This window comes from Aquarana catesbeiana, linkage group LG01, assembly GCF_042186555.1.
Source record: "Aquarana catesbeiana isolate 2022-GZ linkage group LG01, ASM4218655v1, whole genome shotgun sequence".
Classification (NCBI taxonomy): Eukaryota; Metazoa; Chordata; class Amphibia; order Anura; family Ranidae; genus Aquarana; species Aquarana catesbeiana.
Genome location: NC_133324.1, coordinates 673,538,670 through 673,564,053, shown reverse-complemented (window position 1 = coordinate 673,564,053; position 25,384 = coordinate 673,538,670). Strand labels below are relative to the sequence as shown.

Sequence of the window (25,384 nt, the reverse complement as noted above, 5' to 3'; positions counted from 1 at the left end):
TGACCTACCTGATTCCTATACTGACCACTACACACCCCACCAACCTACACGATTCCTACATCGACCACTACACTATACAATCCAGTACACAATCCACTATACACTGACCACTACACTACACACCACACCAACCTACCTGATTCCTATACTGACCACTACACTATACTACTACACTACCCACTACACAATACACTATCCACTGACCACTACACACCACACTAACCACTAAACTAAACACCACACACTGACCTACCTGATTCCTATACTGACCACTACACTATCCACTGACCACTACACTACACACCGCTAAACACTGACCACTACACACCACTAACCACTACACACTGACCACTACACACCACTAACCACTACACACTGACCACTAACCACTACACACCACTAACCACTACACACTGACCACTAACCACTACACACCACACTGACCACTACACACTACTAACCACTACACACTGACCACTACACACTGACCACACTACACACTACACACCACACTGACTACTACACTACACACTGACCACTACACGCTGACCACACACCACACTGACCACTACACTACACCCTGACCACTACACTACACACTGACCACTACACACTGACCACTACTGACCACTACACACAACACTGACCACTACACACCACACTGACCACCACTAACCACTACACACCACTAACCACTACACACCACACTGACCACTACACTACACACCACACTGACCACTACACTACACACTGACCACTACACTACACACTGACCACTACACTACACACCAACCACACACCACTACACTACACACTGACCACTACACTACACACCAACCACACACCACACTGACCACTACACTACACGCTGACCACTACACTACACACTGACCACTACACAATACACTAGACACAGACCACTACTACTCAATACATTACATACTGACTGCTACACAACACTCTACCCACAGACCAATACACTACACACAATACATTATACACTACCTACAACACTATACCTTACACTATACGCTAACTTTCTGGCTGCTCACTCTCCTCAGACCATATCTACTCCCCCCTGGGCCGAGTGAGTCTCTTACCTTTTTTTCTTCCATCTGCTCTGCCTCTGCGCCGCCGACTGTCACACTGCCTGCCCCGGCGGGGACATGATGATCAGTGACCCGGGCCGGAGAGGAGGAGAAGACAGCGGCCACAGACTGCCTGCCGCGACGGCCGACAGGGTCATGATGTTCAGTGACCCGGGCCGGAGAGGAGGAGGAGGAGAGGAGGAGAAGACAGCGGCCACAGACTGCCTTCCGCAACGGCCGTCATGATTGGTGACCCGGGCTGGAGAGGAGGAGCAGGAGAAGACGGCGGCCACAACAAAGGCCAGCCCCGCTCCCCCCGCGATTGAGTACAGGCCAGCCCCACCTGCCGCACATGACCCCTTTCGCCCAATCACAGGGCGCCAGGGGCCGGCCTGAGAATTATTATGGCGGCCGGAGCGCGGGGTCACAGAACAGAATTTAGCTGTATGGAGAGAGGGTGACACATACTGGAGCAGGATGTCGCCCCCCCCAAATGTTGCGCCCGGGGCCTACGCCCCCCTCGCACCCCCCACGCTACGCCACTGCTCCCGAGTCCAGCTTTTGTGTCCATAGACACAGAAAGCCGGATTCAGCCCGCCCCCCGGCACCTGCGTCATTGGATTTGATTGACAGCAGTGGGGGCCAATGGCTGTGCTGCTATCAATCTAGCCCAACCAGAGAGGGTGTGTGCGTTTCCAGCATGGGAACGAACGGCATCAGGTGAGTAAAATGGGGGGGCTGGGGGGCTGCTCAGTGACAGAAGTTTTTTCACCTTAATGCATAGGATGCATTAAGGTGAAAAAACATGAGCGTTTACAACGCCTTTAAGGATTCCTTTGATTTGTACATTTAAAGAAACTTTATTCATGATACTTCTCATATAAAGTTTTGGGAATAAGCAAGAACAAACATATTTGCTGTTCGGCAACAGCTTACTTAAAATAAACACTAATCACACACACAAAAAAAAAAAAAAAAAATTCTGACTTATGACTTGTCTTTAATGCTGAAAAAAAAAGGCGTATGGTTTTGTTTGAATGTTGAAGCAGAACAAGCAGACTTGTGTTAAATCTTATTTCACCCTGGCCTAGATCTGGCACACGTGATCAAACTCAATTATATCAACAATGTCCCGACAGAACTGATCAGTCTATTGTGCATTTGTGATTCACATTTTCCGTTGACATAACACAAATGGGGAAAAGGGTCCTGATTTCACAGGGGGAGTTGCCAGCTGGTGAAAACAAGAGCATACAGCCCATCTTACAACGTTCCACGCGATGTAAGGCCAACAGAGACAAAGGGGAAAAAAAAGGCTTTTCCACACTTTCATAGAGCAAGCTTTATTTGCACTTTGTGGAACTATCTCAGAGGACAGGAAAAATATAGAATTTTGAATTATATTTTTATCAAAGAGTATTTACAACATCCGACATTTACTGCAAAATACTAGTAAATATTCAGATGAAGACTGTCTATTTTCTTGTATAAAAATTAGTGGAGATTAGGTGTAAAAATATCGTACTAATAAACAAATGAAAAAATGGAAGTTGTGTATGGGTGCAGTCTGTAATGCAATCTGTAATAAGAAATATTAAATTTCAGTTGCTCTTGCTCTTCAAGCCGCTTGATGTAACTAATAAAAGTACCCATAGAGCATTGGATGAAGCTTGCCAGAGCCTGACAATTTTTCTAGGGCTGGTCAACACTAATGCCGCGTACACACGATCGCACATTCCTACAACAAAATCCATGTTTTTTTTCTGACGGATGTTGGCTCAAACTTGTCTTGCATACACACGGTCACACAAATCTTGTCGGAAATTCCAAACGCCAAGAACGCAGTGACGTACAACACGTACAACGAGCCGGGAAAAAGTAAGTTCAATATCCAGTGCGGCTCTTCTGCTTGATTCCGAGCATGCGTGGAACATTGTTCGCGGAATTTTTGTACACACGATCTGAATTTCCGACAACGGATTTTGTTGTCGGAAAATTTGAGATCCAGATCTCAAATTTTGTGTGATGGAAATTCCGATGGAAAATGTCAGATGGAGCCTACACACGGTCAGAATTTCCGACAACGAGCTCCCATCGAACATTTTCCGTTGGAAAATCCGAGCGTGTGTACGGGGCATTAATGATTTATGTAGTTACATTCAGAATACACCCAAATTAATAAATATCAGAGGATGTGACCATCCTGAATATTGCTTGCAGTAGTCGACAGCACATATAAACCCTAAAAATGAACTTCTCTAATTTGCTTCATTTTGGTCAGTTTATTATACCATTGGAAGTGTTTTGTTATATCTGTTTGACAAGCGCATGGAAATTAGAGCTGCCCAGTGGCCTCTGAACACTTCCTGTGTTATCTCAAAGAGTCCTCCTAGTTCTTATCTTGGACTACAGAAACCCTTAGGCCTCTTTCACACGGATGATCCGTATGTCCGTTTTTCATCCATCCGTTTTCGGATGAAAAACGGACATACAGTCATCCCTATGGAGCGTCGGATGTCAGCGGTGACATGTCCGCTGACATCCAACCCCGCTCCGATCCGAAAAGTGTAACGGAGGAAAAACCTACTTTTCCCTCCGTTTTCGGATCGGATCGGATGACGACGGACACTACGGACCGTCATCATCCGATCCCCCCATAGGGGAGAGCGGCGCTCTGACAGGTCCGTCGCTGCACAGCGTGCAGCGATGCACCTGTCATCTTCCTGCTCAGCGGGGATCGGCGGAGCGATCCCCGCTGAGCCAGCGTGTGTTCACGGGGCGGATCATGACTGATCTGCCCCGTGTGAAAGAGGCCTTAGGCTGGGTTCACACTGGATGCCAATGCGGCTCACAGCAGGGGTCCTGTGCGTCCTGGTTCACCCTCTCAGGTCCGATTTAGCCTGAATTCGGACCTCAAATGGAACAAAGGATTCACAGGGCTCCTGTGCAAATTCGCACCGGAGCTGCATTGGAGATATGTGAACCGGCTCCATAGAGAGAGGGTCACATTCTCCTGCTATTGCGAATTGGATGCAGCGATCCGCATCCAATTTGCAATAGTGTGAACCCGGCCTGAATGTTTTAGAGATCTTAGACTGGGAGTGGTTAAGTAGTTTAGGAAAAGACACTAGGAGGCCTGACACCACTTGGTTCACAAAAATGTTGCGTGTTGTCAGCCCAAAACAGGCCTCAAGAACTGCAGATTAGGATATATTTGCAGGGTATTTAAAAGCATACAGCACAGGAAAATGTACATATAGTGCAGAGATGTACTGCATATGTTTTTTTAATTTTTTAATCTGCCTTGACATATGTTTTAACACTATCCAACATACAAACTAAAGTGACCATTAAATGAGTCGTGATGTTGCTAACACAGGGGAAACTATATTCCAAAATAAAGCTATGACAGCATTGGATTAAAGTGTAATTCAATGCTAGAACTAACCAAGCTTAAAGTGATTGTAAAGTCTCCTTTTTTTTTTTTTAAATAACAAACATGTTATACCCACCTAACCTGTGCAGTTGGTTTTGCACAGAGCAGCCCAGATCCTCCTCTTTTCGGGTCCCTCTTTGCTACTCCTGGCACCTCCCTCTTATCGCGTGCCCCCACAGTCAGCAGCTTCCTATGGGGGCACAGCTCTGTGGGTCCCTTCCTCCCCTGATCCCCCTCCCTTTCCAATGGAGGAGTCTGTTACGTGACGTCGCCGCGCTATACAGTCGGTCATCTTACTCATACCTCCCAACATTTTGAGATGGGAATGAGGGACACCTACTAACAAATGTATGTAGGCATAGGACACACCCCCTGCCACACCCTTAAAGGAGAATTAACCAAAAAAAAAACAAAGGTTAATTAAATCCACAAGGACTTTTTTTTACCACTACTATTCCTTTATATTGGCTTTTAAAATGTACAAATGCAGCAATTTAGAAATTGGATGAAAGGTTTAGCACTGGGAAACACTTTTTGAAAGACAAAAAGTGCATATATATAGATCAGACCAAAATGAGGGACAAATGAGGAGGAATGAGAGATAGAGGGACATTGCTCCAAATCAGGGATAGTCCCTCCAAATCAGGGACAGTTGGGAGCTATGATCTTACTCGTTGAAAACATTGCTGAGACCATGAGAATTTACATGCGATTTTAACCTTGTTGTTTGTGAGTATTCTGGCTATTTTAACTAAATAATTCTTGTCAGTAAAACTGTGCAATGAAGTTTTTTTCTACCAATCCCCATATGTTGGCGTTGTGAGCCCATGTCTAAGGTGGAGTGTGTCTGTCCCTAAGTGACTGGTCATCTCACATGTATGTAGAGTTGGAGGAAAGCACTTAAAAAGCGCATTTGACTACTTTTGATCGAGTAGTCCATCATTTGGGGTATGGGTCAGTGTGAACCTTTCATCTTGGTGACGGACCCCTCTGAACACGCTTTTGTGTGGACCTGCACTAAATGGACTCTTATTTTAGATGCTTTATCCTTTAAAAATATTTGGACTCTTTCTAAGGGCATGAGCGCTGCATTTGTGTTTTTATATATACATATATATATACACAGTATATATATATATATATACATATATATACACATACATACATACAGTACTGTATATGCACACACATGCACGCAGTATATGCACTAAGCAGATCAGCGAATGGTATCCTGGCTACCATACAATAGCACATCTGCTCTGACTAAGTTATACCAGTGAATATGGATTTATTGCCAAATAAGTACAATAAACTAGCAGCGACAAAAATAGATGCATTATTTTCTACGGGTCAGAGTATTAACAATTCCTAAGTATAATTAATGTGGGTGGTGGGTGGAGATGTTATTCTTTTTTTTATCTCCTGATGGCCTTTATGCTTTAATAACTGTGAACTATAAATTGCTTCAAAAGATGAAATGATACTTCAAAGTGTATAAGTAGAAGAAGGCAGCTCCTTGTTGATAAAGTATGAAACATGTAGACTTCCCAGGGTCTCGTGTCCGAGGGGGAAGGGTGCACAACACAGGGAGAAAGCCAGTGAATAGTTCTAGGCTAGCATGAGGCAAGGATTTCAGGTCCTTATAGTCTCTGACCCTGTGATGTTCTTTGTTTAACAGGGGCAGCTGCAGTTATCAACAGATGTTTCGGCAATAAATAATTGGTATCATCTCAGAAAAGGCCTGTCTACCTGTGGAGAGGGCATAATGCAGAAAACACTGCTTTGCTATTCTAGCCACATTAATCTCTCATCTATCCAGGTTTCTCAGGGCGTTTCCTGCAGGTGCTCATTCTGAGAGAATCAGGACTGTACTCTTTTAAGTTAAGAAGCTTTGTAGGGGTCAAAGAAAAGGTCAAAATCAGTCATAAATTTCTGTCTAAGGTCACAAAAAAGGCAAAATAAAATGACAATACAGAATTAGTCTAATGTTGCAACATAATCAGCCAAATGTAGTGGGCTGCCTCCCTTTTTTACGGATGTTGAGAACACACTACACGTTTGCACACAAAAAAAGTAACCATTTTGTGCTTTGATACCGCTTCCTTGTTTTAAGGTGTATTTGAATAATCGTATTAATTTTTTTTAATCTAATTTTTCCTCACAATTAGGATGGCTTAGGGTCCAGTCAACCATTGTTCTAGTAGGCCTCTTTCACCTTTATTAAACCAGATTAAGGCTATGTTTCCACTATTGCGTCCCCAAAGTCGCGCGATTTTGCCGCGATTTTTTACCGCGATTTTACCGCGACTTTTTACCGCGATTTGAAGCAATGCCTGTATCTATGGACCTCAAGTCGCATCAAAGTGGGACCAAAGTAGTGCAGGGACTACTTTGAAGTCGCTGCGACTTGAAGTCGCACAAATATGAACGGTACTCATTGGAAATCATGGGATACAATTTGTCATGCGACTTTTCAGTCCCAAGTCGCATGAAAAGTCGCACTAGTGGAAACATAGCCTAAGGGGGACAAATGCATATCAAGTATTTTTTCCAACAAACATGTATTTTTTCAGAGTGTATATATATTTTTTTAATGAACAATACTAATTAGAAAATTGTACATTTGAAACCATATGTCATATACATGTAGCACTCTACCATAAGCAGGTGCTAGAGTGAGGCTTTTGTAAGGGAAACTGTCAGTTCAGGTAAATTTAGGCAGGCCTATGCTTCAGGCTAGGCCTGTTTGTTTTGATCTGGGGGGCAGGGAGTGGTTAGTGCAGCAGTGGGTGTGACCACCTGTGCTTTGGTCCTGAGGCGCCTCCCCTGCTTCCAGGGAGAATGTTCTGGAAGAGGGGCAGGGCCTAGGACTGAAGTTGCAGGCAGCTCATGTGAGCAGCCCTGACCAATCCCCAACTGGAATTGGCAGGGGGCAGGCCTCCCATATAAGCTGAGGTAACAGGCCACTGGGAGGAGTTGTGGGGCGGGAGACGTGGAGAATGGAGTACTAGGCAGCAGCAGGGGCCCCATCCCCATCTGGGGGGGGGGGGTGCGAGGCCTAGCGGAGGAGCCCGGGAGAGCAGGGAAGGAGCTTCATTTTTACACGGTCATAGAAGAAGGATCTTCACACATACACGGTCATGGATGAAGTGTTCTGGAACAGAGGGGCAGGAGAAGCTGCGTCCAGCTAAAGTTCTCCATCATGGACTCGGGGCAGAAGAAGGTCGGTGAGTGGGCCACAGTGGATTTCTGGATGAGGCATGCCAGGGGAGCTGGGTGCGAGGCCAGAGGAGAGACTGTGGGGAAAAAGTCGCTGTGGTCAGAGTGCACAGGATTTGCAGGCTGGACTATCTGGGAACAGTAGTCCACCAAACAGCACATGCTACTAAATTACTAGGCCGCCGGGGAGAGATACTCCAGACCTTTGGCCTAGTAACAGTGCAACCAATTCTAGCCAGCAACTGGGACTGTTCAGAGGAGTCTCTTTTGTCCAAAGAGGATTATGTGACAGGAAAAGTAATGATCTACAGTGGAAGTTTTGTGCAGGAGGGTGAAAGTCCTGGGAGCAACAGTCTGCAGGAGATACGCAGAGGAGGAGTAATAGTCTGCATAGTGTTATGCAGGGGAAGAGACTGTAGATATTATTTGAACATCAATACTTCATGGCTCAACCTTTTGTTCTAATTCTTAACTATGATGGCAAAGCAATTGTTCTATGGGCATCCCATATTTCCTTTCCCCCAACCAAGTTATAACCCCCCCCCCAATAAATAAAACAAAACAACGCAAATGACTGTTCATTGTCTCAGAAGTGATAGATGGAGGTCTGGCAGCAGGGTGACATGGTTAGTTACTAGTAGCAACCAAGCGCTACATACAGTAGCAAGAAAAAGTATGCAAATCCCTTGGAATTAACTGATTTTATGTAGTAATTTGCCATAAAATGTGATCTGATCCTCATCTCAATCACAACGATAGACAAACACAATGGAGTTGATTTACTAAATGCAAATCCACTCTGCACTACAAGTGCACTGCAAGTGCACTTGGAAGTGCAGTCACTGTAGATCGCTGTAGATCTGAGGGGAAGCTCTGCTGATTTTATCATCCAATCATGTGCAAGCAAAAATGCTGTTTTTATTTTCCTTGCATGTCCCCCTCAGATCTACAATGACTGCACTTCCAAGTGCACTTGTAGTGCAAAGTGGATTTGCCTTTGTTAAATAACCCCCAATGTGCTTAAGCTGATAACACACAAACAATTCTAATTTCTCGTGTCTTTATTGAACACACCAATTAAAAATTCACATTCCTGAAGGAAAAAGTAAATAAACCTTTTGAAATTAATAGCTGGTCAAACCTCTTTTGGCAGCAATGACTTGTCTGGATCAGACCTGCACAATGTTCAGGCGGAATTTTTGACCATTTCTCTTTACAAAACTGCTTCAGCTCAGACATGTTTGTAGGATGTCTGGCTTGTATGGCTCTCTTGAGGTCATTCCACGGCATGGCATCTCTATGGGGTTAAGGTCTGGGCTCTGACTGGGCCATTCCAAAAAGAGCCTTTTCTGAAGCTAGTCTGTGGTGGATTTACTTCAATGCTTAGGGTCATCGTCCTGCTGCATCACCGCTTCAGCTGGCAAACAGCCACCCTGACATTATCCTGTAGGATAGTTTGGTAAACTAATTTTCCCTTCAATGATGGGAAGCGTCCAGGCCATTAGGGCAGCAAAGTAAGTCCAAACCATGACATTCTCTCCGCCATACTTTATTATTGGGATCATGTTTTGACATTGGTAAGCTGAGCCCTTTTTGCACCATACATAGTGCTGAGTATTCTTCCTGAACAATTCAACTTTTGTTTAATCAGTCTACAAAACATTTTCCCAGTAGCATTGCAGTTTGCCAAGGTGCTTTTTGGCAAACTTCATGTGCGCAGCAATGTTTTTTTTGCTGAATGAAGGCCTAGACACTTTGTATAACTTTAAAACCTTATGCAGATCAACTACTCTTGATTGTATGTCTTCAGAGAGCTTCTTCTTGTGAGGCATGGTTCACATCAGCTGATGCTTTTTATGAACAGCAATCTTAAAATGTTCTAAACCACACTTCCAAACGAATTCATTAATTGGATTCCAGGTGTGCAAACAACTGACTCCAATTATCTTTCATTGAAGTAATTAGTCTGTGGGGTCACTTACTTTTTCCTGCATCACTGTGAATGTTTAATGGGTGTGTTCAATAAAGACACAAGAAATTAGAATTGTGTGTGTGTTATCAGCTTAAGAACATTGTGTTTGTCTATTGTTGTGACTTAGATGAGGATCTGATCACATTTTATGGCAATTTTTCGGCATAAAACCAGTTAATGCCAAAGGAGTAAATAAACACTTTTAAATCTGGCAGAACCCCTAAACATAAATGTACCCAACCTTTTAACTCCAACCCTTAACCCACCTCTAACCTTTAAGCCACCTAAACTCTAAATCTAAACCTAATCCTTAAACTTAACCTTTAACCTATGCAACCTCTAAAGCAAATCCTTAGTCTACCCCCTTAACGTTACCTTTAAGCCACCCAGACTCTAAACCTTATCCATAGACCTTTAACCTACTTAAGCTTCAAACTAAGCCAAGCCCTTAACCTAACCCCTAAACCTAATTTCTAAAAGCACATCAGGCAGACCTGGGCGGCCTTTGCAGCAGTACATAGGTACCTCCAGCAGTCCACAGACTTGTCCTCACACAGTGCAGCCTGCAAACTGTGGTGTGACCAAAAGCAACCATTATGTACGTGAGTCTGCCTCATGCCAGTCATAACTGCCTTTTATGTAGACCAAGAAAAGCCTCATCCACTTGTTTGCAGCTTGCAGACAAAAAAGGGTAATTGTATAGGACCAGTAGTGCGGGAAGGCTATAAACAAAATTTTGAGCAGCTAAAGGTACCTACCGGTATTTATTTCTATTTTGGAACCCTATGCCTGCCTGAGATTGTTTTTTAACAAAAGTAAGCCAAGCCTTTAACATGAATTTATCTTGAAACCTAGCTTAAATGATTCTAAACTTACAACCAAAAAAGTCATCATTCATTTATGCTGAAATTACAATAAAAGACCTTGGAATTAGTATTTAATGCTCCAGATCCTCTGCAGCTAAAAATCCTGTGCCCCAGTTATTACAGTAAAAAATAATGATCTCTATTCCCATGGCTTTAACAGTCAGAAGAACATGGAGGAAGAAGTTTTTGAGTCTCCTGCTGCATTGCCTGTTAGAAGCATAAAAAGATAACCACTTCAGATTCCTGGTGCATAAGATGGGAATACACATGGGTTCATATTATTCATATTACTAAAGGCAAATAGCCTGTTCACTTTGCAAGAGACCTGCACTTTGCACAGGAATTTGCCCCAGAGCTTAGTGAATGTGGTGACGTTTTTCTTTGCAAAGAATACCGAATCAGGCGCAAGGAGGCAGCGGCTCCGGTGTCCTCAGCATGGTGAGTGGCTGGCAGCAGCGGCTCCAGGGTCCTCAGTAGGGATGAGCTTCGAGTTCGAGTCGAACTCATGTTCGACTCGAACATTGGCTGTTCGCAAGTTCGCCGAACAGCGAACAATTTGGGGTGTTCGCGGCAAATTCAAATGCCGCGGAACACCCTTTAATAGTCTATGGGAGAAATCAAAAGTGCTAATTTTAAAGGCTAATATGCAAGTTATTGTCATAAAAAGTGTTTGGGGACCCAGGTCCTGCCCCAGGGGACATGGATCAATGCAAAAAAAAGTTTTAAAAACGGCCGTTTTTTCAGGAGCAGTGATTTTAATAATGCTTAAAGTCAAACAATAAAAGTGTAATATCCCTTTAAATTTCGTACCTGGGGGGTGTCTATAGTATGCCTGTAAAGGGGCACATGTTTCCTGTGTTTAGAACAGTCTGACAGCAAAATTACATTTTGAAGGAAAAAACTCATTTAAAACTACCCGCGGCTATTGCATTGCTGACAATACACATAGAAGTTCATTGATAAAAACGGCATGGGAATTCCCCAAAGGGGAACCCCGAACCAAAATTAAAAAAAAAAAAATGACGTGGGAGTCCCCCTAAATTCCATACCAGGCCCTTCAGGTCTGATATGGATATTAAGGGGAACCCCGGCCAAAATTTAAAAAAAAAAATGACGTGGGGTTCCCCCTAAATTCCATATGGATTTTAAGGGGAACCCTGCGCCAAAAAAAAAAAAAACGGCGTGGGGTCCCCCCAAAAATCCATACCAGACCCTTATCCGAGCACGCAACCTGGCAGGCCGCAGGAAAAGAGGGGGGGACGAGAGTGCGGCCCCCCCTTCCTGAACCGTACCAGGCCACATGCCCTCAACATTGGGAGGGTGCTTTGGGGTAGCCCCCCAAAACACCTTGTCCCCATGTTGATGAGGACAAGGGCCTCATCCCCACAACCCTGGCCGGTGGTTGTGGGGGTCTGCGGGCGGGGGGCTTATCGTAATCTGGAAGCCCCCTTTAACAAGGGGACCCCCAGATCCCGGCCCCCCCCTGTGTGAAATGGTAAGGGGGTACTTACCCCTACCATTTCACTAAAAAACTGTCAAAAATGTTAAAAATGACAAGAGACAGTTTTTGACAATTCCTTTATTTAAATACTTCTTCTTTCTTCTATCTTCCTTCATCTTCTGGTTCTTCTGGCTCTTCTGGTTCTTCCTCCGGCGTTCTCGTCCAGCATCTCCTCCGCGGCGTCTTCTATCTTCTTCTCCTCGGGCCGCTCCGCACCCATGGCATGGGGGGGAGGCTCCCGCTCTTCTCTTCATCTTCTTCATCTTCTTCTCTTCTTCTTTTCTTCTCTTCTTCTCTTCTTCATTTTCTTCTCCGGGCCGCTCCGCACCCATGCTGGCATGGAGGGAGGCTCCCGCTGTGTGACGGCGCTCCTCGTCTGACAGTTCTTAAATAACGGGGGGCGGGGCCACCCGGTGACCCCGCCCCCCTCTGACGCACGGTGACTTGACGGGACTTCCCTGTGACGTCACGGGGAATGCCACAGGGAAGTCCCGTCATGTCCCGTGCGTCAGAGGGGGGCGGGGTCACCGGGTGGCCCCACCCCCCGTTATTTAAGAACTGTCAGACGAGGAGCGCCGTCACACAGCGGGAGCCTCCCTCCATGCCAGCATGGGTGCGGAGCGGCCCGGAGAAGAAAATGAAGAAGAGAAGAAGAGAAGAAAAGAAGAAGAGAAGAAGATGAAGAAGATGAAGAGAAGAGCGGGAGCCTCCCCCCCATGCCATGGGTGCGGAGCGGCCCGAGGAGAAGAAGATAGAAGACGCCGCGGAGGAGATGCTGGACGAGAACGCCGGAGGAAGAACCAGAAGAGCCAGAAGAACCAGAAGAACCAGAAGATGAAGGAAGATAGAAGAAAGAAGAAGTATTTAAATAAAGGAATTGTCAAAAACTGTCTCTTGTCATTTTTAACATTTTTGACAGTTTTTTAGTGAAATGGTAGGGGTAAGTACCCCCTTACCATTTCACACGGGGGGGGGCCGGGATCTGGGGGTCCCCTTGTTAAAGGGGGCTTCCAGATTACGATAAGCCCCCCGCCCGCAGACCCCCACAACCACCGGCCAGGGTTGTGGGGATGAGGCCCTTGTCCTCATCAACATGGGGACAAGGTGTTTTGGGGGGCTACCCCAAAGCACCCTCCCAATGTTGAGGGCATGTGGCCTGGTACGGTTCAGGAGGGGGGGCGCACTCTCGTCCCCCCCCTCTTTTCCTGCGGCCTGCCAGGTTGCGTGTTCGGATAAGGGTCTGGTATGGATTTTTGGGGGGACCCCATGCCGTTTTTTTTTTTTTTTGGCGCGGGGTTCCCCTTAAAATCCATACCAGACCTGAAGGGTCTGGTATGAAATTTAGGGGGAACCCCACGTCATTTTTTTTTTAAATTTTGGCTGGGGTTCCCCTTAATATCCATACCAGACCTGAAGGGCCTGGTATGGAATTTAGGGGGACTCCCACGTCATTTTTTTTTTTTAATTTTGGTTCGGGGTTCCCCTTTGGGGAATTCCCATGCCGTTTTTATCAATGAACTTCTATGTGTATTGTCGGCAATGCAATAGCCGCGGGTAGTTTTAAATGAGTTTTTTCCTTCAAAATGTCATTTTGCTGTCAGACTGTTCTAAACACAGGAAACATGTGCCCCTTTACAGGCATACTATAGACACCCCCCAGGTACGAAATTTAAAGGGATATTACACTTTTATTGTTTGACTTTAAGCATTATTAAAATCACTGCTCCTGAAAAAATGGCCGTTTTTAAAACTTTTTTTTGCATTGATCCATGTCCCCTGGGGCAGGACCCAGGTCCCCAAACACTTTTTATGACAATAACTTGCATATTAGCCTTTAAAATTAGCACTTTTGATTATTCATGTTCGTGTCCCATAGACTTTAACGGTGTTCGAACGAACTTTTTTCCTGTTCGCATGTTCTGGTGCGAACCGAACAGGGGGGTGTTCGGCTCATCCCTAGTCCTCAGCATGGTGGGTGGCTGGCAGCAGTGGCTCCAGTGTCCTCAGTGCGATGGTGGCTGACAGCAGCAGCTCCTGTGTCCTCAGTGCAGCGAGTGGCTGGCGGCTTGCTGAGATAAGCGGCTCCGGTGTCCTTTCCTCCACGGCTTCCACCGTGTGTCCTCTCTCATCCGATAGGATCGCCTGACGTTATGGGCAATCGGGAAAGGGGTCTCAGACCCGCTTCCTAATTGGCGGAAAGGAGATTTAATGTGAAAATAGCGAATATTGATTTGCTATCATCACACAATTGGGTGGGCTCGGGGGCACAGTGGTCTGTCCCCCAAGCCCACCCTTTTTTGAAGCCTATTGGAGCCTCTGGCTCTAATCATGTGCTTAAAAAACCACTCACTCCCATTGGAATCCATGCATCCAGCGTCCTGTATGTAGATCAGAGTGCCGAGCACATGGATGGGGAGGGCGGCGCCCGTATGCCCTCTATGGACAGGCCGCCACTGCCCCACAGTCTTTATCTACATGTATAATGATGTGTTGCTTTTTTAGTGAGGAAGCAGGAATCACACTTCAAAACTTCAAACTTCCTGATAGTAGCCTTCCCTCTCTCATCTCCTAGATCTATTTGCCAGAAAAACCACCTATCAGTGTCATAGAACCATAGAAAGATGGGGAAGTCAGCAATAACACTGGCTGCTAGTGTTTAAATTTGTGTGCCCTGGGATTTGGAACACTTTAGAAGACTTAAAGCAAGATTTAGAACACTTTATAAGACTTAAAGCATTTGTAAAGGCATTTTTTTTAAATGGTTTGTTTTTAAATAACAAACATGTCATACTTATCTGTTCTGTGCAATGGTTTTGCACAGAGCAGCCCCGATCCTCCTCTTCTTGGGTCTTCCACCAGAGCTCCTGGCCCCTCCCCCCTGCTGCGTGCCATCACAGCAAGCTGCTTGCTCTGGGGCACTCACACAAGCTTGTTCCTGAGCCACCTTTGTGTGTCAATGAGACACAGAGCATGGGTCAGCCCCGCCCCCTGTTCTCTCCTTACTGGCTGTGATCCACAGCAGCGGTAGCCAATGGCTCCTGCTGCTGTGTCTCAGCCATTGAGGAGGGAGAGACCCAGGAGAGCTTCTGCTCTTGTGCACATCGCTGGATTGGGATTGGACTCAGGTGAGTATGGGGGAGGGGGGCAGAGGGAGGAGCTGCATACTGAAGGTTTTTTACCTTCATACATAGAGTGCGTGAAGGTAAAACACCTCCAGTCATTACAACCACTTTGAAGGTATACCACCTTTGAACTAAAAAAAATGAAAGGGCTTCTAAATAAAATGAGTTGTCTCAGGGATTTATTCTTATTCTAAGAATGCTCTGATAAAAAAAAAAAATTCATATAAATGTTCATACAAAATTCTACTTGTGTATGGCCAACTTAAGTCTTACATATTTTAGTTATAGTAATAAAGATGCTTTACTGACCATTTTGGGGTATCCTGTGACCCCAAACCCCTCTCTTGTTAAAGTTCTTCAGCAATAAATACTATAAAGACATCCCCTAGATATCCCCTAGATTGAGCCTGATTTGTGTGCTTTTGTGAATGGCAGCCTCTGTACTACTGTGAGAGACCTGGATATGTTCTCAGTGGCCCCTCCGAGGGTAAGCACTACACAAAATTTTTATTTTTTAGTTTAGTTCTAAATATATACAGTGCCTTGAGTATTCATACTCCTTAATATTTTACACATTTTGTCATGTTACAACCAAAAACAACATTTTTTGGGGGGGATTTTATGTGATAGATCAACATAAAGTGGCACATTATTGTGAAGTGGAAGGAAAAATGATAAATGGTTTTCAAAATATTCTATCAATAAATATCTGAAAAGTGTGGCGTGCATTTGTATTCACCCCCCCCCCCCCCCCGAGTCAATACTTTGTAGAAACACCTTTTGCTGCATTTACAGCTTCAAGTCTTTTTGAGAATGTCTCTACCAGCTTTGCACATCTAGAGAGTGACATTTTTGCAATTTTCAAGTCTTGCCACAGATTCTCAATTGGATTTAAGTCTGGACTTTGACTGGGCTATTCTAACACAGGAAAATGCTTTGATCAAAACCATTCTATTGTAGCTCTGGCTGTATGTTTAGGGTCATTGTCCTGCTGGAAGGTGAACATCTGCCCCAGTCTCAAGTCTTTTGCAGACTCTAACAGGTTTTCTTCTAAGATTGCCCCGTATTTGGCTCCATCCATCTTCACATCAACTCTGACCAGCTTCCCTGTCCCTGCTGAAGAAAAGCATCCCCACAACATGATGCTGCCACCACTGCGTTTCACGGTGGGGATGGCGTGTTCCGGGTGATGTGCAGTGTTAGTATTCCTGTATACATAGCTTTGTGCTCTTAGGTCGAAAAGTTCAATCTTGGTCTCATCTGACCAGAGCACCGTCTTCCGAATGTTTGCTGTGTCCCCCACATGGCTACTCGCAAACGGGACTTCTTTTGTCTTTCTTCTTGTCACTCTTCCATAAAGGCCAGATATGTGGAGTGTACGACTAACAGTTGTCCTGTGGACAGATTCTCCCACCTGAGCTGTGGACCTCTGCAGCTCCTCCAGAGTTATCATGGGCCTTTTGTCTGCTTCTCTGATTAATGCTCTCCTTGCCCAACCTGTCAGTTTAGGTGGACGGCCATGTCTTGGTAGGTTTGCCGTTGTGCCATATTCTTTCCATTTTTGGATGATGGATTGAACAGTGCTCCGTGAGATATTCAAAGCTTGGGATTTTTTTTATAACCTAACTCTGCTTTAAACTTCTCCACAACTTTATCCCTGACCTGTCTGGTGTGTTCCTTGGCCTTCATGATGCTGTTTGTTCACTAAGGTTCTCTAACAAACCTCTAAGGGCTTCACAGAACAGCTGCATTTATACTGAGATTCAATTACACACAGGTGGACTGTATTTACTAATTAGGTCACTTTTGAAGGCATTTGGTTCCACTAAATTTTAGTTAGAGGTATCAGAGTAAATGGGGCTTAATACAAATGCACGCCACACTTTTCAGATATTTATTTGTAAAAATTCTTTAAAAACATTTATCATTTTCCTTCCACTTCACAATTATGTGTCACTTTTTGTTGGTCTATCACATAAAATCCCAATAAAATTTACGTTTTTTGGTTGTAACATGACAAAATGTGGAAAATTTTAAGGGGTATGAATACTTTTTCAAGGCACTGTATGACTTATAAGTCCCCATGAATGATTTATAAAAAATACATCAAAATCCAGAGGACCATTTCCTGCTTAATATGTGATTACACCACCCCATAGTGAATCAGGTGGCTCAGAATTTCACACTATAACAATTTATCAAACTTGTGATTTATTTCATACCAGTAACTGATGAAGCCTTGGATTGATCCGATCTTGAAGGTTTGTTTTGTCTTCTGGGCTGACTGTCTGTTTGTATTGCCACCTCTCAGGCACAAAGGGCCACTTCATTTCCTTTGCCTCCTGAATGAGAATCTTCAGATCGTCCGGCAGAGAGGCTAGAAAAGGTCAGAGTGCATGTTAGGATATCTCCAGGACATAAAGACACTTTTAATTTCCAGTGGTATGTTCTGCACCTCAACTGCAATAACCTAAGTTTCCCACACACCTTTCTTGCACTTGCTACATGCTGCATCCTTTTACCATTCCACTAATAACAACAAAATGTCTGTCAATTTAGGACCTATTCAGTTCTGCCCTCAAGGTATGCTGGAGCAATCAGCCATTAAATAGGATTTCAGTGGGAAGTAAACATTTATACAATTGTCACGGTGTGGAGACATACTTATCAGGAAGTAAGCCATCAATGTTGTAATCAAATCTATTTTCATCTGCTAAAAAGATATCCCATTGTATGTACAACACTTAAGAATATAGCTTCAGGCATGATATATGTTCATGTGCCAGCATCTGCGGTCAATTCCAAGTCTACTGCATTTCACCTGGCTAGCAAACAAATGAGAAATGCAAAGATCTACATACATGAGTTTTAGGAGTAAAGTGGACTTAAAGTGTTCGTACAACCTAATAATTAACTTTTTTATTAGCTTCTTTGTGGTCTGGTAAATATCAACTTAAAAGGGTTTTCCATATTTGCATAATATGTGCAGGGGCGGACTGACCATTGAGCCACTCGGGCACTGCCCGAGGGCCCTGGGCCACTAGGGGGCCCCATCAGGGTTGCCAGCCTCAGTAAAACCAGGGACAGTATGTATAAATCTGTGTTTTTTTTACATCTGTCTGTGTATACTGTGTGTACATGTATGTGTATACTGTGTGATTGTATACTATGTGTGTGTATACTGTGTGGCCCCATAATCTCTGATTGCCTGGGGGCCCCATAATCTACTATTGCCCGGGGGCCCCATGAGTTATCAGTCCGCCCCTGAATATGTGTAAAATATACCAGTTGACCCTGCCTAAATTCCAGTGAACTCACAATTTCCAGTCCACTCTGCCTCTGCTGCAAGTGTTATCAACCCTGCTCAGGTCACCTCTCTTCACTTCAGGATTCTAAATCAGGAGCAAGTAACCTAGGATAACAATGCTGCTAATCAATATATACAGTACAGTAAGCTTTCATCCTAGGACAGAAAGTGTTTTACTGGCACGTTCACTACTGAAAACAAAAAAAGGAAAAAGTAGCTCGAAAAAATAAAACTAAAGCCATCACCATATCAAAGTATTGCTAAACTTCAAAATATTCCATTTAATTCTTGGGTTTAGATACATTTTAAAGCATATATAAAGACCAAATCTTTTTTTTGTATTAGTTTTTGCATAAAGTGTGAAATGGCTAAAATTTCTGACAAGTCTCTCCTTTTTTTTTTTATGCCTGTGTAACACCAGGGAGATTTGTCACAATGTCTTGTCTAAAAACAAGACAGGAAGTGCAGGGAGTTATCTTCAAAGTAAGGCAAATACTCTCTTGGACAGTTGTCAGATAAATCTCCCCAGCAGAGACACAGGCTGCAATAAAAAATTGACATGGCTTCAAGCTTGTCCCCCATTTATCTAAAGGATGAAAAAAATATTCTAATTCATTTTAAATCTGCTAAGTTACATTTTATTGTTTCTCCTCAATTGATGCAGAAAAAAAAATTACAAATGGAATTAAAATACTTTGTCTATAATTTTTTAGATGCATCTTGCCATCCTCATACTAATATGTGTTTTATAGCTGTGTCTAATTTTTTTCTTCTTTAATTCTTTTCAAGGACATTATAGCTGATATCGGTTTAATTTAGAAATATAATAAACCTTTTTAAAAAAGATAGAGAAAAGAAGGATCAGGCAACTTCTACTCTACACTGGATGAATGGTATAAAATTAATCAACAACTACGTTGAGTATAGGGACAATTCTTTTTGTTACATGTAATATATATACGTTAAATGTTTTTGAAGGTCTTGAACCAGGGTTTCACAATACTGTTATTGAACCTTGGATGATTATTTTGCACTAGGTGCTTTTCAGCTATCATCCCCTTACTTCTGATGACCATGTAGGATTATTACAGTATATTTGTTTCTCAAAACATATGCAAGGGCTTACTGTGTCATCCTACAAAGGACAGCATTTAGTGATTTGTTTCTACTTCAGCTTGTTGTCAGCATGAGTTGGCTGTTGGTCAAAGAGTCAAAAGGATTGTCGTTTCATTTTGTATTTCTACATCTACTTGGAGAGAAAAAAATGCCCCTATTCCCAAAGCTGCACATTTCTCATCCATCTTCCCAGTTCCCAACCTGACAATAGTCAGATCGTAGCATTCAACCACAGTCAAAATCCAGCTCTAGTATATAAGACAAATTGTATAATGGTTGAGGTATAATTGACCCATGTTTTTGAAAGACTTATCCCAATCCATCAGTGTACAAAACATACTCTATGAAAACAGGGAATAATTTCAAAATGTATATTTAATCATATAAATCATAGACTATGATATAATTATTATTAGCAGCACAGCGTATACATTGTTGACAGGGCTGGCCCAAGACATTGTGCTGTCTGGGTCCAAGAATGAAATGCTGCCCCCCCCCCCAAAAAAAAATCACACCCACCAAAAGGCCCTCACATCCATTATTTCATATCATGATAATTAAATCTAAAATTAATATTATCAGGAAGTCAGATTTACATGCAATAGCACCTTGTCTATATGCAAAATTATATGACATACCAATATGTTCAATTCCATGTGGTAGGCTATAGCAGTATAGGGGCAGGCTAGGGTAGTATACAGACAGGCTAGGGTAGTATATGGACAGGCTAGGGTAGTATATGGACAGGCTAGAGCAGTATAGGGGCAGGCTGGGGTAGTATATAGACAGGCTAAGGCAGTCTATCGTCAATTTGCTGGGTAACTAGAAGAGAAGGAAAGACGGTCGTGGTTCAATTTGCTGCCCCTCTCAAAGTGCTGCCTGGGTCCACTGGACCCACTGGGACCCATGGTAGGGCCAGCCCTGATTGATGAACCAAAATAAAATCTATTATTGTAAAACAATACCTATAAATCTGTAGAGAGGTGGGTGTGTCGCCAATTATTTCTGGCACCACATCCTGTATATATTTATAGAAAATGCGGAGAATTGTTTGGGGATTTTTAAGGTGCTAATATATAGTAGAAAGGCAGTCCTTGCGTTACGAACACAATAAGGACTGTAGGTTTGTTTGTAAGTGTAATTTGTGTGTAAGTCGGAACACTGCATTTGTAAGTGTAACTTCCGCCTGTGCATGGATGTGGGACGTTCGGGCCCTTCTGGGAATGCAGTTATGTTATCTGGGGCTCTTCTGGCCATGCACTACATGTAGTACTGCAGTGTGGGATGTGTCCGGCGCTGCAAGATAGCTGCTCGAAGGTATCCAGGACCAGCGTAGAGCACAAGCAGCCGGCATTGAGGCCATTCATAAGTAGGAGTCGTTCCTAACTCAGGTGTTCGTAACTCGGTCCCTGCCAACCATGCCAAACATAACAACTGTATGAGATGATTGTTCAAATGCTACCATATTGACCAATTATGTATTTTTTTTTCTCTTTTGTTATACACTCTTTTAATCATATTTATAAATATATAATGGATTTTAATAATCTCAAAACAATTCTCCGCATTATTAATACCTATAAATGTTTGCATAGATCTTTTTTGGGTTGCTAACATGAAACTCTTATTACACTGTCTTTTTTATATCATTTCTGTATTTTTGGAGACAAAGAACGTCAAGTCTTTTGAGTATGTAAAATTAGTAATTTTTTTTTAAGCAGATGATACTCAAATATCCTCATTTTTTATTTTAGAGTCAAACTTTCTGTAAAATGCAATTAGCTACATTATTTATATGAACCTTTACCTGCACATGTACAAGTGCATATTTTTAAATGTCCAAAATCTATCAAGTCATCAAGTCAAGTGCCAAGTCACTAGGAAATTACCTACTGAAATGAGGAAAATTTGATCATGAAATGACAAATATTTGTATTCTTACTAGGGTTTTTCTATCTGTGGCCAACACTTTTCTGACATTGGTATGAATAGATTGGCCTACTACTATGTCCAGAATGTAATTTTATTTTTACTGAGAGAAATTCTGGCTGCCTGGGTGATAATCCTCTAGCTGCAATCATTTCTGACCTGCAACTGGTAAAACACATTAGCAGTTCTAATCTCACTCTGGCTTCACCAGTCGCTTGCTTGTTCCAATTTTAAACACTAGAGATGAAGAGGTAATACACATTTTCAGGAGATGAGAAATTGTAACCTACATATTTCTCTCTGTATAGACTTCCATTAAACACACCAAGGTGCAATTTATCAAAACATTTAATTACACTTATACCTTATAAATAGTACTGTACCTTCCTACATTTTAGGAATAATCTCTATTGATTTAGGTGAATACACATGGCTTCTAAAAAGTTCTTTCTAAGTTGATTTTGTTTCAGCACTATACACATCTTCCCCTGAATGGGATGGGATAGACTCAGGCTAATACAGTGGGGACGGAAAGTATTCAGACCCCCTTAAATGTATCACTCTTTGTTATATTGCAGCCATTTGCTAAAATCATTTAAGTTCATTTTTTTCCTCATTAATGTACACACGGCACCCCATATTGACAGGAAAAACACAGAATTGTTGAAATTTTTGCAGATTTTTAAAAAAAGAAAAACTGAAATATCACATGGTCCTAAGTATTCAGACCCTTTGCTCAGTATTTAGTAGAAGCACCCTTTTGATCTAAAACAGCCATGAGTCTTTTTGGGAAAGATGCAACAAGTTTTTCACACCTGGATTTGGGGATCCTCTGCCATTCCTCCTTGCAGATTCTCTCCAGTTCTGTCAGGTTGGATAGTAAACGTTGGTGAACAGCCATTTTTAGGTCTCTCCAGAGATGCTCAATTGGGTTTAAGTCAGGGCCCTGGCTGGGCCATTCAAGAACAGTCACGGAGTTGTTGTGAAGCCACTCCTTTGTTATTTTAGCTGTGTGCTTAGGGTCATTGTCTTTTTGGAAGGTAAACCTTCGGCCCAGTCTGAGGTCCTGAGCACTCTGGAGAAGGTTTTCATCCAGGATATCCCTATACTTGGCCGCATTCATCTTTCCCTCGATTGCAACCAGTTGTCCTGTCCCTGCAGCTGAAAAACACCCCCACAGCATGATGCTGCCACCACCATGCTTCACTGTTGGGACTGTATTGGACAGGTGATGAGCAGTGCCTGGTTTTCTCCACACATACCGCTTAGAATTAAGGCCAAAAAGTTCTATCTTGGTCTCATTAGACCAGAGAATCTTATTTCTCACCATCTTGGAGTCCTCCAGGTGTTTTTTAGCAAACTCCATGTGGGCTTTCATGTCTCTTGCACTGAGGAGAGGCCTCCGTCGGGCCACTCTGCCATAAAGCCCCGACTGGTGGAGGGATACAGTGATGGTTGACTTTCTACAACTTTCTCCCATCTCCCGACTGCATCTCTGGAGCTCAGCCACAGTGATTTTTGGGTTCTTCTTTACCTCTCTCACCAAGGCTCTTCTCCCCCGATAGCTCAGTTTGGCCGGACGGCCAGCTCTAGAAAGGGTTCTGGTCGTCCCAAACGTCTTCCATTTAAGGATTATGGAAGCCACTGTGCTCTTAGGAACCTTAAGTGCAGCAGAATTTTTTTGTAACCTTGGTCAGATCTGTGCCTTGTCACAATTCTGTCTCTGAGCTCTTTAGGCAGTTCCTTTGACCTCATGATTCTCATTTGCTCTGACATGCACTGTGAGCTGTAAGGTCTTATATAGACAGGTGTGTGGCTTTCCTAATCAAGTCCAATCAGTATAATCAAACACAGCTGGACTCAAATGAAGGTGTAGAACCATCTCAAGGATGATCAGAAGAAATGGACAGCACCTGAGTTAAATATATGAGTGTCACAGCAAAGGGTCTGAATTCTTAGGACCATGTGATATTTCCGCTTTTCTTTTTTAATAAATCTGCAAAAATGTCAACAATTCTGTGTTTTTCTGTCAATATGGGGTGCTGTGTGTACATTAATGAGGAAAAAAATGAACTTAAATGATTTTAGCAAATGACTGCAATATAACAAAGAGTGAAAAATTTAAGAGGGTCTGAATACTTTCCGTCCCCACTGTATATGCAAGCAATGCAATAATTTCAAACATCTCTTTGTTATATTCAGGCCATAGCTGTTAACTCTCAAGTGGCAGTAAACAATTGAAGGGCTAAGAAAACTACTATTTCTAGAAAAAAGATTTTGCTTTTGCTTTTTTTTTAGATTTTTATATTTACAGCAATGACTCGTCCCTATCAGACAGCTGAGTCTGAGATTCATCTCAAATGCACACAACAGATTATCCCCCAAATCAGGAATAAAAGTTGCACGGGGCACCAGCAGTACATGAATATAACTCCTCCTACCTTCCTGTACTTCTGTATGCCTGTGCATGGCCAACATTCTGCAAAGACCAGAGTATGGAACATATCTAATTAGAAAACAGATTTTATTTCTCAGTTCAAAACCAGAAAACACCACTGAAATTTGAAATTCTGATTGATTGCTATGGAGTTTTGAAATCTCTCAGCTTCATAATTTCAGTGGATACAAGCAATTGGTCTTAATTTAAGGGCAAACTACAACGGGATGGTAACTTGTTGCAGCCAGCTGAACAATCTCTCTGCCTACTCAAGGCTGAACCATTAGGGACATCAAAAGACAATGCTTTGTAAGTTTTTCAAACCCTTGCCTAGGGCTCTAAACACAAATCTTAGAACATGCTCAGGGCAAAACCCCTCAGTCCCTTGACTTATGGTATTTAAAAAAATAATAAAACCCTAAAAAAAAAAAAAAAAAACCTCAGTCCATGCTTCTAAGTTTCTGGAGATTGGATTGCTTCTCACTTTCAATAGATTTTTATTGAAGTATTTTCAAAGTAAAAACAGTAACATGAAGAAGCATGCAAATTAAATCAATGCTCAATCAACTGTCGTAACTGCAGCCACCTTTAGCATAGGCCCATGTGTGGGCATAATATGAGCCCGTAGACGTACAGGACAAAAAGCCTATAATGCAGAAGTGATCCACAGTCACCTCAAAGGGATGTGGGCGGTTATGTTGCTTCTTAACAACCTGAATGCGTTAATTGATAATAGACTACATTGCTTCTCTAGTGGTATCCCTCATGAGTCCAAAATTTTAAGTAAGGCTGGGTTCACACTATTGCAAATTGGATGCAGATTTCCCCGCATCCAATTTGCATAGCAGGAGATTGTGCGAATTTGCACAGGAGCCTTGAGCATCTTTTGGTCCGTTTAAGGTCCGAATTCAGCCAAAAATTTGGGCTGAAATTGGACTTGAAACGGGGAATGGAGACGCAATGGACTTCTGCTGTGAGCCGCTGCGTTCTCCATCGTAAACCCAGCCTGAATGTGGCCTACTCTATTTCTATAGCCAAGGACATTCAAGCTAATGCAGCTATGGGTTTACTGGCTGCTATAAGTATTTATATCATGGCTTAATAAATCATAAATATATTATAAAAGTGCAAAGAGGAATCCCAACCTGTTAACTGTTAAGGCAAAGACTTGAATATAATAACTTACTATATTGACAACTCTTATGTCTATGTGAATACATTATGTACCAGTAAAGCTGTTACTGTAGCATTCACTGCAGTTTAACGACAGCTATATAAGACCAGGGCTGATAAAATATTCACTATAGGAGAGTTGAAAGCTTTAAAGTGCTCTTTCAGATACAAAGTGAAACATACAAGTTATTTTCAAACACTGCAATTGGTACTTCTGA

The 25,384-nt window shown here is 42.9% G+C and overlaps 1 protein-coding gene across 13 annotated transcripts in view; it reads right to left on the bottom strand.

Annotated features, from left to right (window-relative positions):
• The window catches only part of ALPK1 (alpha kinase 1), a 189,649-nt gene that overhangs the window by 68,940 nt on the left and 95,325 nt on the right, over positions 1 to 25,384 (bottom strand). For all 13 annotated transcript variants that reach the window (XM_073602555.1, XM_073602591.1, XM_073602601.1 and 10 more), the window contains one exon: positions 17,427 to 17,581. In XM_073602555.1, the coding sequence (XP_073458656.1) occupies positions 17,427 to 17,581 (155 nt within the window). The remainder of the gene's footprint in view (positions 1 to 17,426; positions 17,582 to 25,384) is intronic.